This window comes from Mus musculus, chromosome 12, assembly GCF_000001635.26.
Source record: "Mus musculus strain C57BL/6J chromosome 12, GRCm38.p6 C57BL/6J".
NCBI classification, from domain to species: Eukaryota; Metazoa; Chordata; class Mammalia; order Rodentia; family Muridae; genus Mus; species Mus musculus.
The window spans coordinates 108,470,944-108,483,443 of NC_000078.6; the positions used below are offsets into that span (position 1 = coordinate 108,470,944).

The 12,500-nt window shown below is 46.0% G+C and overlaps 1 protein-coding gene across 13 annotated transcripts in view; it reads left to right on the forward strand.

Moving 5' to 3' along the window:
- Positions 1-12,500, forward strand: part of Eml1 (echinoderm microtubule associated protein like 1) — a 168,575-nt gene that overhangs the window by 99,942 nt on the left and 56,133 nt on the right. For all 13 annotated transcript variants that reach the window (XM_017315168.1, NM_001286346.1, NM_001286347.1 and 10 more), the window contains one exon: positions 910-1,042. In XM_017315168.1, the coding sequence (XP_017170657.1) occupies positions 910-1,042 (133 nt within the window). The remainder of the gene's footprint in view (positions 1-909; positions 1,043-12,500) is intronic.

Sequence of the window (12,500 nt, forward strand, 5' to 3'; positions counted from 1 at the left end):
GACTGTGACTTGGAACTATAAACCAAACGCACCCTCTCTTCTGCTATGCTACGGTTGGTCTGAGGATTTTATCACAGGGAGAGAAATGAAAACAGAACAGAACCATATCTTAAGCAGCAAAAGCATCGTTGCATTAAGGAAGTGGCTCAGTTGGTTGAGTGCTTAAGTAGCACACACAAGCCCCGGGTTTGATCCGCACGCAATGCTGTGAGAGCTGACACAGAGGTGCATATCCATAATGTAAGTGCTTGGGAGGCAGGGAGACTAGGGAGTGGAGAGGGAACAGGAGTGGAGAGGGGACAGGGGAGGAAGAGGAGAAAGAACAGGAGAAGGATCAGCAGGAACTGAGGAGCAGGAGCAGGGGAGGAGGAGCAGGGGAGGAAGAGCAGGGGAGGAGGAGCAGGGGAGGGGGAGCAGGAGAGGAGGAGCAGGGGAGGGGGAGCAGGAGAGGAGGAGCAGGGGAGGAGGAGCAGGGGAGGAAGAGCAGGGGAGAAAGAGCAGGGAGTGGGAGCAGGGGAGGGGGAGCAAGGGAGGAAGAGCAGGGGAGAAAGAGCAGGGAGGGGGAGCAAGGGAGGAGGAGCAGGGGAGGAGGAGGAGCTGGGGAGGAGGAGCTGGGGAGGAGGGACAGGAGATTACTAAGCCCTTCAATGCTTGCTTCTATAGAGATGTTCACCTTTGTGCTTCTCATCGCTTGTGAGTTAATATCTGTGTAGGGTGAGGATGCTATCTAGGGTCATAGTTTGGTCATCATTGCTGATAGTCCCACCACTTGCCTTTGTACCCCTGCCACTTTGCTGGCTTTTAGAATTGAATTCATCTGTGCAGGTTGGTTCCGCTCAGCTTGGGCTCTGTGGATCGTTCCTGCTGCTATGGGCAATGTTCTGACTCCATCCTATGCTTCTCTTGCAGCGAGGCCACTGGGGCAGACCCTGCCATTGAGAACCACCGTCAACAATGGCACCGTGTTACCAAAGAAACCCAGTGCCTCCCTCCCGGCACCCTCCGGGGCCAGGAAAGAAGTAGTTGTGCCGGTAACCAAAAGGTAGGTCACTTGAAGAACCCCCTCTCCCTCCCTACACACCTGACTTCTCAAAGCAGCTCTTTGGGGGTCTAAAAGGAGCACCCCTTTCTCATAAGATGCTTGTGGTCTCATCTGATTTGAGGCTTGCAGAAGCGCAGGCTTTGATGCCTTGCAATGCAGGAACGGTAGGTAACATTGTATCTGCTTTATATCTAAGGTTGTGCTTATGAAGTCTCAGCCAAGACAGTAGTATGGGGTAAGTATTTTTGCTTACCGTTCTTTATAAAAACAACTAGGATTCCAACTCACATCCCTCCATGCAACATAGCAAAACTCATATTGCCATAGAAACCTTTAAGTTTTATTGGTAAGATTTGGGTAAACTCATTCTTTTAAATTGGGCCTAAAAGTGGGATTCCAGACACCTGTGTTATCGTTAGAGAGATCACAGTTCACGTTCAGCTTCTTGACCACTTATTCATTATTGCATTTCAATGTTGTCTTTTATAATCAGCATTAATTTCTAGACTATAGAAAGTTAAATACTCACTCATTTTATAGTGCTACCTCAGGTGTGTTGTGAGAGTATAACAGAGGGCTGGGAAGTGGTGCAGAGGCTAAAACACTGCCTGTGTGGTTCAAATCCCAGGAACCCACGTAAACGCTGGGTAGGAAGGCAGCCAGTGTCTGGAAAACAAAGACAAGAGCTACCCCGCAGGCCAGCCAGACTAACCTTCTCCGTGAGCTCTAGGTTCACCTGAGAGACCCTGCCTCAATGAATAAGGTGGAGAGCAATCAGGGAAGACTCCTGATTTCAACTACATGGAAGTATATGCACACATAAACACAAATGCAATATATACACACCACACCTCACATATACCATACCACACCACACACACACTCAAAACATACCCCCAGACATACACAAAAGCATACCCATCAAACACACATGCACCATACAACACACATACCACAACACACACACATACACACCAAGCATACACACACACACACACCCCACACCATACACACACATACACACACATACACACACATCAAGCATACACATATCTCTCTCACACACATACACCAAGCATACACACACATACCACACTACACACCAAGCATACACACACATACCACACCACATCATACACACACCACACCACACACACCAAGCGTAGACACACACACATACCATACCATACCACACCACACACACACATACATACCACACCACACACACACACACACCTCATCACACCACACACACCAATCATAGACACACACACACACATACCACACCACACACACCAAGCATACACACACACATACACCAAGCATACACCCCCCCCCAAGCACACACACATACATACCACACCACCCATACACACACACACACACACCACAAAGAATACAGCAAACCTGTAGAGTTCACCAAAATACTAGTGGCCTTAGGGACACTGAGGATTTGGATATGGGGACTGCACCTGCTGCCTCTGTGCTCTAGAATAAGAACCTAGCCATCACCCTCACTTCCTCTAGTTTACTCTTGAGGTTCCCGCCCAAGAAGGTGGCTGTGAACCCCAGCCATGCCATCTGGGTGCAGGCCGTGCCTTCATGAGATGACGCCTCGTGTCAGCAGAGGCTGAGTGCCTGTGTCCTCCCAACCCAGGAAACTTGCCAGTATATGGTGGGGCCCCTGTGGCTGTTGGACCTGCCCTACTCCATTCTAACCAAGGTAACGGCTCTCTGGGACAGCCCTGACCTCCCTGCCCACCAGGTGAGACACAGAGCAGACTTGACAAGATACAGGGAACATTTTATCACCTCCCAGCTTGGTTTCCTGCTGCTGTGATAAAACACCCCAGTGCAAGCAACTTAGGAATAAAGGTTAATTTTAGCTCATCATTCCAGGTTGCAGCCCATCACTTTGGAAGAGTAGAGGCAGGACATAAACCAGCTTGTCACACCCACAGTCAAGAACAGAGAGAGAGAGAGAGAGAGAGAGAGGGAGAGAGAGAGAGAGAGAGAGAGAGAGAGAGAGAGAGAGAGAGAATGCCTGCTTGCTTGCCAGGGCCCAGCCCATGAAATAGAGCTGCTCACAGTGAAAGTGGGTCTTTCAACCTCAATTAACCTAGTTCAGAAAATCGCCTGCAGGCATGCCCGCAGGCGATCCCTCATCAGACTGTCTTCATTTTGATTGTGTCAAGTTGATAATTAAAACTCACCATCAGCCAGGCATGGTGGTGCACGCCTTTAATCCCAGCACTCGGAAGGCAGAGGCAGGAGGATTTCTGAGTTCGAGGCCAGCCTGGTCTATGAAGTGAGTTCCAGGACAACCAGGGCAATACAGAGAAACCCTGTCTCAAAAAACAAAAACAAAAAACCTCACCATCATGGTCACTGACAGACAGATGAGAGAAGAAGGTGCCTGTGGGACCTTCGGAAAGATCTCAACCTTTTGGGACTCTTTCATCAGGGCCAATGGTGTCATCTGGCTGTCCAGAGAGTGTCAATAGTTGCTGAATTTAGAAGAAAAAAACAAAAACAAAAACAAAAACCAAGTGGACAACTTCCTGTGTCCCTGATGTTGGCAGCTGGGGACTATGCTGTGGTTTGGTTTGTGAAGTGAGGAGTGACTAGGTCATAGTTCAGATGGAGAGTCATTATAAGTAGGTCAAAGGTGATAGGTGCAGCTGATACCAAATCGATTCTGTCAGGCCTGAAGTGGATGGTGTTAAGTTAGGACATCTTTGAAATATATATATAGAATTAATCAGAACATCCCGCCCTTCACCAGGCAGATTCTCCTTACAGTGCTTTTTAAAACTTTAAAGTGCAGCCGGGTGATGGTGGCACCAGCCTTTAATCCCAGCACTCAGGAGGCAGAGGCAGAGGCCAGTTTGATCTTCAAAGGGAGATCTAGGACAGCCAGGGCTACATGGAGAAATCCTGTCTTGAAAAACCAAACCAAACCAAACCAAACCAAACCAAACCAAACCAAACCAAACCAAATCAAATCAAATCAAAACAAAAACAAACAAAAACCCAAACAAACAAGAACAAAACAAAGCAAACCCACAGCCAAGTCCCTGTAAAGCGCTCTGCTCAGCCGCTTTTTCTATCCTTCAAGCTTTGCTAGGATCATCCATGGTTTATAACAACACAAAATGTCCTTTGGATTGTTCTGATGGTGGGAGGCGGTGCTTTGACTCTCTATATGTAACACCAACAAAACTGACTTTTTTTCTGTAAATTTCAGGGCTTTATCTGCTATTTTTTTTTATTGTAATAAAAGCCTCCTAGCATTAAATTTGCCATCCAGCAGTATATTGCTGTCCAGAGGATTCCCAGAGCTTTTTGTCTCTCAAAGTGGAATCTCTCTGTCATTAAATATTTCAGCTCTCCATCCCTGCAGCCCCTGACACGATCCCTTTTCCCTCTGACTCTGTTTTACCTCATTTAATTATAAAATTAATAAAGCATATGTGCTCATGTGTGCAGCACCACACACATACCAACACGCCGTGGTGGTCCACGCAGAGGTCAGAGTGCAACTTGCAAAGCTCACTTCTCACCCTCCGTCGTGTGGGCCCTAGGGATGGCACTCTGCTCTCAGCTTGGGAGTGAGTGTCTTTACCCACAGAGCCCTCATGCTGGTCCAGTTCTGGCATTAAATATTAAGTAACTACACATGCCCTTGCAATTTTTTAAATTACATTTTTATTTGTTTTGGTTTTATTTGTATGAGTGTGCCTGAGTGAGTGTGTGTGTGTGTGTGTGTGTGTGTGTGTGTGTATCTTGTCATGGCCTGTTAGTAGAGTCAAAGGAAAACTTAGAGGAGCCAGTTCTCCCTTTTTCCATGTGGGTCTCTAGGATGGAACTCCATCCATCACGCTTGGAGGCAGATAGGTCCACTTACTGAGCCATCTTGCTGGCCCCTGTATCTCTTATGATTAGTGATTTATATCATTTTTCATATATTTGTAGACCATTTATACATCTTCAAAAAATCTATCCAACATCTTTACCTATGTGCTTATATTTTCCTGTGTATGCTTCTTGAGACAATGTCTGGCTATATAGCTCAGGCTGTCCTGATACTTGTGACTTTCCTGCCTCCACTCCCATAGTGTTGGGTTTGCAGGTACGTGACACCACACACACCTACCTGTATTTTAGCTGGATTATGCTGTTGTTGTCCTGCAACTACAGAGCTTCCTTATATGTTGAATATTCACCGCTTATTAAATGTGTGACTTGCAGGTGTGTGTTGCTGTTCCTACATAGTAGTGTTGCCCTTCTACTCTGATGAGCGTTTGTTTGCTTGATCGTTTACTTTGACACTAACAGGCTTTAAGGACAAGCAGGTTGTGGTCCGACGGGCAGACTGTATTTGCCCTTGGTGTCTATTTCAAGAAACCATTGTGGGATCCCACATTCTAAGCTTCTCCCCTGTACTGTTTTCGAGGGCTATCTAAGTTGTAGGTGTTAATTGTAGGTCATTAGTCACTTCTAAGGTAACTTTTAGACATTGTGTAAGACAAAGGCCCACCCTCATCCCTTGGCATGTGATTCCCAGTTTCCCAGCATTCATTTGTTAAAGTGACTGTCATTTGTCCAGTGGGTTAATCTTGACATCTTTATTGTAATCTTTTGTCCATAGATGCAAGGGTTCATTTCTGGATTTACACTTCTGAACCAGTGGTCTCTAGTAAAGCCATCTTGGTTACCAGTACTGTAATATCTTTATCACAGCAGGTTTAAACTCAACAAGTATGAGACCTTCATCTTTGTTCCCTCCCTCAGCCCTGTCTTTTGTTTCTGCAAATCTGCTTAACTTTTCTTTTGCTATGATAAAAACCATGAGGCAACTTGGAAGAGAAAGGGTTTATTTTGTCTTCCAAGCACAGGAAGCCAGGGGCAGGAACATGGCGGCAGGAACTGAGGCAGAGGCCATAGAGGAATGTTGTTTACTGGCTTGTTCAGCCTGCTTTTTTTTTTTTTTTTCTTTTCTTTCTTTCTTTCTTTTTTTTTTTTTTACAACCCAGCATCACCTGCACAACATGGCACCACCCATGGTAAGCCTGGCCTTCCCACATCAATCATCAATCAAAAAGAAAAAAACATGCTGGGTAGTGCATGCCTTTAATCTCAGCACTCAGGAGGCAGAGGCAGGTAGATCTCTGTGAGTACAAGACCAACATGATCTTCAGAGTAAGTTCCAGGACAGCTAGGGCTACAGAGAAACCATCTTGGGGAAAGAAAGAGAGGGAGAGGGAGAGGGAGAGGGAGAGGGAGAGGGAGAGGGAGAGGGAGAGGGAGAGGGAGAGGGAGAGGGAGAGGGAGAGGGAGAGGGAGAGGGAGAGGGAGAGGGAGAGGGAGAGGGAGAGAGAGAGTTGCCTCATGTGTTCTGATGAAGGCAACTCCTCAACTGAGGGTTCTTCTTCCAAGGTAAGTCTAGTGTGTAAGTTGACAAAAACTAGCCAGCACAAGTTACCTTTAAAGTCTTAATCAGGATTGCACTGAATCTATGGAGTGCTTTAAATAATATGGCCACAGAGTCTTCTAATCTACAAGCATGGTCTTTCTATTTATTTATACCTTAATTAAAATTTGCTTGTATCTTAATTTTTCTTTTAGCAAAATTGTATGGTTTCATAGTGTGCGTGTCTTTTGCCTTCTAAGATAATGTTGTCGCTAAGTAAGCATTTCTGACGTTGTAATAACTAGAAGTGGTCTCTCCGTTTCCTTTCGGATCGGGAGGGAATACACCCGACTTTTGTGTGTTGATTTTTTAGATCTTGAAGTTTTGCTGAACTTGTTTACTTGTTGTGCCTCATCCTGTACAGCTCTGGGGACAGAGCGGACCGGGGCTCTGAGGGAATGAATAAGGACAGACACACAGACGCAGAAAGGCTGGGGTCAGGTGGTCCAGGCCCTTCCTTGTATAGAGATGCCTCGGGATTGTGAAAGCTTAGGGTATTTATTGTGTAGAAGGGAACAGGAAGGCAAAATGATAGCACAAATACAGCTGAACAGAGAGTGGGTATCACCTACAGATGTCAAGGAGCCGGGGTTATTAGGTACAGAGGAGAAAAGAGACAGGATTAGCTAATCTTGGTAGGAGCTGTCTTCAGGCTGTAAAACTCAGGATGAAAGCTACAGTGAACATTTCCTTCACGCACTGTCACCATCTGCACATGAACCCAAGGAAGGCTCTGCCCTGTCATGGGGCCGAGACACTGAGACCCTTGACATGTTCATGCCTGTGACAAACAACACGCGTTCACCCAGGACTTCACTCACGTCCTACATAGTGTGTGGGGTTTTAAATGTTCTGTGGCTTTTGATTTTTTTTTTAAGATTTATTTTTTTAAGAATGTTTAAAGATTTCTTTATTCTTTATTCTTTATTATTTATTTAAGATTTTTAAAAAGATTTATTTATTATTATACATAAGTACATTGTAGCTGTCTTCAGACACCCCAGAAGAGGGCATCAGATCCCATTACAGATGGTTGTGAGCCACCATGTGGTTGCTGGGATTTGAACTCAGGACCTTTGGATGAGCAGTCAGTGCTCTTACCCACTGAGCCATCTTACCAGCCCGGCTTTTTTTTTTTTTTTTTTGGTTTTTCGAGGCAGGGTTTCTCTGTATAGCCCTGGCTGCCCTGGAACTCACTTTGTAGACCAGGCTGGCCTCTGCTGGGATCAAAGGCGTGCGCCACCACGCCCGGCTTCTGGCTTTTGATTTTTGTTTGCACACTCATTAGCACGTGCTGTCTACAGAGGTGCACTTGTGCCTTGCCACTCTGAATGGTTTATTTTTCTCTTGTCTAACTGCTGTGGTGAGGATTTCTAGTACTGTGTTGGATACAGTGGGCTTGGCTGATCTTTTCCCACTCTTGGAGAGAACGCTTACAGCCTTCCCTCCTTGAGTAACTTAGCTGTGGTTTCCTGTGTGCCGTCTGCTCCACGGGGAGTGGTTTGTTTCTGTTCCTGCTTCTTTGAGTGTCTTTATCATGAAAGGTTTTTTTAAAAAAAAATTATTTTACTACATTTTATTTACTGCTGTTTTGCAGGTATGAACGTGTGTGTGTGTGTGTGTGTGTGTGTGTGTGTGTGTGTGTGTGAGTGTGCCACAGCATGCATGTGAGGGGTTAGAGAACAACTTATAGGAGTTTGTTTTTTCCTTCTACCGTGTGGGTCCCAGGCTTGGACATACTGAAGTTTCTAGGCTTGAATGGCAAGGACCCTTACCCACTGAGCCACCTCACTGACCCACTGACCCACTGACTGTCAAAGGCTTTTTCTGCACTAATTGAGATGGCTGTGTAATGTTTGCTCTTCATCTCTTAATATGGTCAGTACGTTGTTTGATTTTGATTCTTTGAAACACCTTTGAAATTAAATTATAAGTCTCAGTTTGTTCTGTTCAGTCTTTGAAATTCCTTATTGAACTCAGTTTGTTGGTATCGTGGATACTGGTCTCTATTGTTCCTTTACCTTTTAGTGGATTTGTCTGGCTTCAGTATCGGAGCAATACTTGTCACATAGAATGAAATCAGAACTCCTCTGTCCCCTTCAGTTCCAAAGAGGAGAATTGATGTTAATTATTCCTTTGCTTTTTGGTAGGCATATTTTATTGCTGCTCAGTCTCTTGCTAATTATAGGTCTGTTCATATTTTTAATTTCTTTATGATTCGTTCTTATTAGGTTATATAGTTCTAGGATTAGATCCATCCCCTCTAGAGTCTCCAGCTTTGCTAACATGTAATTATTCATAGTAGTCTCCTATAATTCTGTGTGTATCTGGGATGACATCACTGGGGCGACGTCACTTGTTGTGGTTGTCTTCTGTTCTTCACCCTTTGGTTGCTAAGCCTCTTCTCTCTGTTCCTCTGTTCATTTTGCTAGAGGTGTTTGGATTTTGTTGATCTGTTTTAGGAAACCAACCCCCGGTATTGCTGCTTTTCTTCCTCACTCTCTTCCTGCTCTCTGTCCGTGTCTCTTGTGCTCATTCACCTTCATTGGCTCCTTTCTTCCGTCAACCCTCAGTTTTGAGTGTTTCTTTTCTGGTTTGCAGAGCTGTGAAGTGACATGGTGGTCTTTACCTGTGTTTCAGCCCAGAGGGAAGAGCTCCTGGGTAGTGAGGACTGTCAGCAGTACAATCTTAAGAGGAGAGAAGGAAGGGGATGTGGGCTTATAGACACCATGCTGTGTGCACACACATGTGAGGTGCAAGTGTATGTGTTTATGTAATTGTGTGTGTGCATTTAAGCATGCTCTCTCTTGCTCTGTAGACTAGATCCTTTCTCTCTCTCTCTCTCTCTCTCTCTCTTTCTTCCTTCCTTTCTTTCTTTCTTTCCTTCCTTCCTCCTTCCCTCCCTCCCTCCCTTCCTTCCTTCCTTCCTTCCCCGTTTTTGTAGTATTGGCAATTTTTGTGGTACTGGGAATCACACCCAAGCCCTCACAAGTGCTAGGTAACCACTCTATCAGAGAGCTGCATCTTCGGCTAGACTATTCTTTTTTCAGTTTTACAAAGCAGTTCATCTAATTCACCTGCTCCACCCTTCTCAGTGTGAAGCTTCACGCTGGAAGTGTGTGGTTTTCTAGACTTAGCCCTGGGAGTGCAGAGGACTACACTTCCCTCAGTGGGCTTCTGTGGGTTTGCAACCCATTCACCTGAGAGCTGGAGACAGGAACAGCCGCCTCCAGATATGATATGGTGGTGATAGCTCCCATTAGGAAAGGTTTCTGATGGCAGAAAGAAGCCAGCCAGACTTCCTGAATGTCGAGGTTTAAACAGGGTGTGTGCAAGGCTCCATCACGAAGACCGTCACTCATTGTGATCACAGCTCCAAATGAAGCAAGCCAGGACATCTGGGGGGCACGCATGGTGTGTGTTTGTTTTCAAGAGAAGACTCTGGGGGTTTTAGCCTGGTGCTTAAGGACAAAATCCCCTTTGGAAGCAGTCCAGCCCCAGCAGTCACCGCATTGTGTTGCCAATTAAAATTTAGTCCGGGACTGGGCTTCCCCCTGCTTTGGAACCCTTGGGAAGAGGTTTTGCTTCTATTTGTCAAAAGAAAAGGGCAGAAAATCCGAAGAAGACATTGTAGGTCACACCTTGCTCTGCGGTCTGCTGGGGCCCTCAATAGCAGAGTTTCCCAGCCCTCTAGAAAAGACAATGGCTTATTGTCTCTGGGAGTTTGCAGAGCAGGACAATTGGGTGGGAGTAGGGGTAAGGGGGTGTGGGTGGGTGGGTGGGTAAGGGGTGGAGGTGGGGGTGGGTGAGGGTGGGGAGTGAGCAGAGATCAAAAGAACAAAACTGGTGCAGACATCATTCCCACAGTTGCTCTGTGCCAGTCTGAGAGTCGTGAAGTAGCTGTCACCTCCCAACAGCCAACTGCCCTTTGGGAAAGCAGGCTGTTGGATGTGTGACCCCCTCCTAAGCCAGTGCCAGGCACACACGCCGTGGCCATGTAAGCGCCAGAAAACAATATCTGACTTCAGCTGGTTTTTAAGAAAAGTTATTTCTGGACTGGGCATGGCAGCTCCTCTCTGCCAGCTCAGCACTTGGGAGCCTGGGACAGTCAGATGCCACCAATAGCAAATCAGTGGTGGGGGAGGCGGCGGAGATATAGTCTATAAGAGTCCCAAGTCTGCCTGGACTGAAGACTAAGACCCTGGGTTTCGTTTTGTTTTGTTTAATTTATTTATTTATTCACTTTATGTCTCAATATCAGCACCCCCTCTCCTCCCAGGGCCCCCTCACGCAGACCCTTCCTCCCTTCTCAGAGAAGGAGGAGCCCAACATGATCCCCTCAGCACATCAAGCCACTGCAGGACTTGGCCAGACAAGGCAGCCCAGTTAGGAGAACGGGATCCAGAATCTGTTATTTTCAGTATATGTCTTTGTATTCAGATCCAATAAGTGGAGGTGTTAAGCAGAGTATATATAGTGTTTGCCTTTGTTGTCGGTAGCAAAAGTCAGGAAAGACAAGATGGCCCCGGCTCCTCACCACAAACCATGCCGTTCCCGTAGCTCAAGAAGTCAGCTTTGTATCGAAGAGAAAGGGAAATGGGTTTTTCCCCTAAGACTTTCCAAGTGGCTTTTTCTGGGAAAGGACTAGTGTCACAAAGGCTTTAGGGACTGGGTGATGCTCAGTGGCCAGGAGAGACTGCTGCACCAGCCCAGGCTCTGAGTTCATATCCTCAGCACCCCACAGAGGAATCTGGGAACCCCCAGCACTGTTGGAGACTGAGATAGGAGGACTCTTGGGGTTCTCTGGCTGCCTGCTCAACTCCAAGTTCAGCGTAGGATTTCTTCAAGGGGAAGGAAGAGGGCAATGGAGGAAGACTCCTGATGTCCTCTGGCCTACTCGTCCACATGAGCAGTGCACAAACCTGCCCTGATGCACACGCACCACACAGCACTCGCGCACTCGTGCACACACACACACATACACACACACACAGCAAAGAAGTAAAGACATTTTTATTGTTTTCTTTTTAACGGATTTATTTATTATATGTAAGTATACTGTAGCTGTCTTCAGACACTCCAGAAGAGGGCGTCAGATCTCATTATGGATGGTTGTGAGCCACCAGGTGGTTGCTGAAATTTGAACTCAGGACCTTCGGAAGAGCAGTCCGTGTTCTTATCCGCTTAGCCATCTCTCCAGCCCCCGTAAGGATGTTTTTAAAGATGTGCTTTAATCTATCTTTATCATAGTGATGGAGAAGAATGTGTTTTATTTAATTATTAAGGTCTGTCATTCTCAGCCTATTGGAATTAGATGTGTCATATAAGGACAAAGAGTCCCCTTGGGCCCCAGGCCCTGTTTATAGCACCCAGCATATCACAGAAGACCTGGTCAATGCCTAGGATTCGTTGAAAGAGATCACAGTTTTTAATTCATCCTCAGAAACTCTCTGGTCCTAAGAGCTCTGTGTCAAATCCCTGTTGATTGTAAATGTCCAGGGCCTTTTTAATGAAATTTTGGAAAGATCATTTCTTGAGTTCAAACCATCTAATGATAAGAAAGCTTTACTTCTAGCTTTTTGGGCTAAGTGTTATTATCTCATCACAAGAAAGAATGTCACACGTCTCCGCTGCAGAGATTTTTTATCAGGTCTGATATTCAAAGCGGCAGAATTCTTTGACACGTAAATGAAATACAAGAAGCCGCTTTCTCTTCAGACTTAGAAGTTTGGGGTCACGTGCAGGGACAGACAAGCAGACAGGAAGAAATGCCAGTGTTTATGCATAGCCCCTAAAACACCCAATCTCCCTCAAGGACCCAGAGATGAGCTGTGTTATTGTGAGGCCTCTTGCAAGCTGGTACCCCTGCCATGTCCCAAATAAAGGACATTGTTTTCCCTTGCTGTCCAGAGGGACTGTAAGGTCTTTGATATTCCCTGCTGGTGATTAAAAGGAGCTTCCTGCAGCGAGTTGACAACCAGCCGC